This window comes from Vigna angularis, chromosome 5 (genome assembly GCF_016808095.1).
Source record: "Vigna angularis cultivar LongXiaoDou No.4 chromosome 5, ASM1680809v1, whole genome shotgun sequence".
NCBI classification, from domain to species: domain Eukaryota; kingdom Viridiplantae; phylum Streptophyta; class Magnoliopsida; order Fabales; family Fabaceae; genus Vigna; species Vigna angularis.
In genome coordinates this window covers 28,480,911-28,484,224 of record NC_068974.1, presented here as the reverse complement: position 1 = coordinate 28,484,224, position 3,314 = coordinate 28,480,911, and the positions used below count along the sequence as shown (strand labels likewise).

General features: G+C 40.2%; 1 protein-coding gene across 1 annotated transcript; it reads right to left on the bottom strand.

The window, feature by feature from the left end:
• Positions 1–1,267: 1,267 nt before the first annotated feature.
• LOC128196712 (4-O-methyl-glucuronoyl methylesterase 1-like) lies at positions 1,268–3,314 on the bottom strand. The gene is made up of 3 exons (XM_052878221.1): positions 2,915–3,314; positions 2,309–2,415; positions 1,268–1,339 (listed from the first exon to the last, which is right to left on the bottom strand). The coding sequence occupies exons 1-3, from the start codon at positions 3,312–3,314 to the stop codon at positions 1,268–1,270; spliced, it is 579 nt and encodes a 192-aa protein (XP_052734181.1).

Below are 3,314 nucleotides of genomic sequence, written 5' to 3'. Positions count from 1 at the left end.
GGGCAAAAGCCCTCAGTAATTACCGAGAGACAAAAGCCCTCTGTAATTACCGAAGGGCAAAAGCCCTCGGTAATTACCGAAGGTCGAAAGCCCTCGGTAATTACCGAAGGTCGAAAGCCTTCAATAATTACCGAAGGGCAAAAGCCCTCGGTAATTACCGAAGGACAAAAGCCCTCTGTAAGAACTAGACAGAATTAAGTGATATTTGTATTTGTTATCCAACCACACAAACCTGCATAATATGTTCACATCACAAACAGACCTGTATAACAATTTCAAACCACAGACAAACCTCCATAATATGCATTCCAAAGTCATCCAATAATTAATAGAGTAAACAACAATATAATAACATCATTTGTATTGTTGAAATTTAAGAACTTGTATTTGTAAATGAAACCATAAACATAAAACAATTGTTCATCTAGAAAATGTAATGTAAGAGAATCATAATGTAACATAAAAAATGTTCTAACAACTATGTTCAATAACAAAATAAAACTAATAATCTACATATTCATCATCAAAATGATCGTCATCATCTTGTTGCTCTCACTAGTGTAAAAAAGACCTTTAACGTCACCCTTTAGACGTCTGACCCTCGAATATCCAACGTAAAAAATGACCGGTGGTATTTTTCATAAATAAAACAACTATTTAGACGTCTAAATACTCATATACGTCGGCTCCCCCGAATAGACGCCAAAACTAAACGAAAAAGTAAAAAAAAAAGAAATTTATTGTATTTAGACGTCTGTTATGGAGGGAACCGACTTCTAAAGCACTTTAGACGTCTGTTAATTGGGGAACCAACGTCTAAACCCTAAACCCAGAAATTTTAAAAGTCACTTTTTGACTCCATTTAGACGTCTAATCCCGCCACTCCGACTTCTGAAGTACTTTAGACGTCTGTTAATTGGGGAACCGACGTCTAAACCCTAAACCCAGAAACTTAAAAAGTCACTTTTTGACTCCATTTAGACGTCTGATCCCCCCAATCCGACTTCTGAAGCACTTTAGACGTCTGTTAATTGGGGACCCGACGTCTAAATTTTGGCATTAAAACACTGTGAACGCGAGACAGCCGTTACGCGCACTCATTGTTCATCATCTTCGTCGCGTTTTCTCTCTACGGGTTACGCTTTTCAGGTTTGTTTTCTCACTTTTGCACCGTTTTAAATTAATTTTACTCCGATTACATCACTCTTTGATGCATTATCTTTCATTTGAATCGATTAAAATGCGTTTTTGTTGGGTTTTGGTGTAGTTATTCTCGTGTCTTTAGGCGGCGTTCTATGGCGACGATTTCTTGTGTTTTGTACTCCTCCAATTCCCTCCACTACGTTTTTAAAACCATCCAATAAAAAAAATGTACAATACATTCTCTTCAACTAAAATATAAAGTTGTAAACTCGAATCACCATGAGTCAGGAGCAACCTTAGAGACGTCTAACCTGTATGGATCGGACGTCTATATAGACATCGAACCTATATGGTGTGGGCTGGACTAGTGTGGGCTGGACTGATGTGGGCTAGACTGATGTGGGCTAGATTGATGTGGACTAGACTGATGTGGACTGGATTGATGTGGGCAACTAAGGGAAAACGGGTGACGGGGAGGGTCGTGGTTGAGTCGAAGGGATAGTGGAATGACTACTTGAAGCATCAAGCAACGCTCTCATGACCAGGGACTTGAAGTTTGTAAACTCAGTTCTCAAGTAATTGTAATTTTCTCTCAAATCTTGATTTTCCTAGTCACGTTGTTGTAGTAGTTGTGTCAAGCGCTTGATGGTCTCTTCAGCAATAGTTGTGGAAGAAGAAGGTTGGTGCTTTAGAGTACATCCTCTTGATGTTGTATAGTTTGCATCAAGTTGTCCTGTACCGTACACTCGTCCCTTTTTCTTCCCACCAACGACATCGACCCAGCACTGTGTCCTACAGATGTCGTCGTCCTCATTAGTCGCATCATCTGGTGTAGGAGTTGACCCATGTTCGGATCTAATCTGTGAAAGTCTCGTAGAAAATTCTTCCTGTTCAAACCTTAAAAGCAATGTTAGGGAATGATACAATAACATAATGAGAAATTAATATTAGTACCATTGTTATTTGCTTATATGAGTCTTCCGAGATCTTTCATCAACGAATTGATTAATGCCCTTCCGAACATGATTCTGTGCAAAGACCTCATCAACATGGACCGCCCGTCCTAGAGCTTGTGCTTGTAACATAATTTATAGTTAGAAGTGTACATGAAATAGAAAATACATAAGTTATTTATGAAAGAAACACAAAAGTATTGAAAATTTACCATACAAAAGCCATGCTCATGAACGGTGATCGACCCACCAGTATGCAGGGTGCCACTCTTTTCAGAAGCTCTGTTCCTCTGGGCTGTAGCACACTTATTACGAAACTCTACTGAATTCCAATGAGCGAGTAAAGAGTTCCAAATGTGCTCGCCCAACCAGTAAGGGCGCTCCCCTGCATTGCGGGCATCCCTAAACATCTCTGATAGCCGATGAGATGCTTTTATGTGAAAATTTCTGTGTATTTGAGTTTCATGTTAGGGTTTCAACTACACCTTCATCTGTATTTGATTAATAAACATACAAAAATAAGAATGACAATTAGTTTAATTGGTTGTTCACCGTAAAACGCTCCCAGAATGGCTTTCTATCGTCTATAGGTATTGCTCCTCAAGTAGGTCATGGATTCAAATATTGTTGCTTAATGATCGTGTGATGGCCTGGGAAGCAACCCTGGATGGAATAAACCTGCATATAAAGAAATAAAATTCATTTGAAGTAAGACAAACTTTAAACATCAAAATGGTTTAAAAAGGGATTAAAGTCTTACCCTTTACCATATGGCTCAATCCATGGTCGATCATGGAGGGGCGGGTCAACACCATCACCATCATCAGCTAAATCTGGATCAGCAGATGGTGTGGCAGTCTCAGAAGGTGGTATAAAAGATGAGAAAGGTATAGAAGTAGGGTTAGGGGGAGCAATAGAGGTAATATTCACAGAGGGAGGAGTGAGGGTAATAATCGTAGGAGGAGGAGTGGGGGTAATACTCACAGGGGGAGGAGTGGGGGTAATAATCACAGGAGGAGGAAGAATGTTTGTTGCAAGGGTAGGAGGAGGGTGTACGGTAGGGGTAGGAGAAGGCCCCATAGATGATGGACTGAGGGCAGCAGTGATAGGTAGTGTAGCAGGCACCCTAAGTACATACTTTGGTGCGTGTCGTTGCCTATTTTTAGGCCTTGCTACCCCCTTTCCTTTATCATGACGTTCTGAACCTTCTCTTGTCAT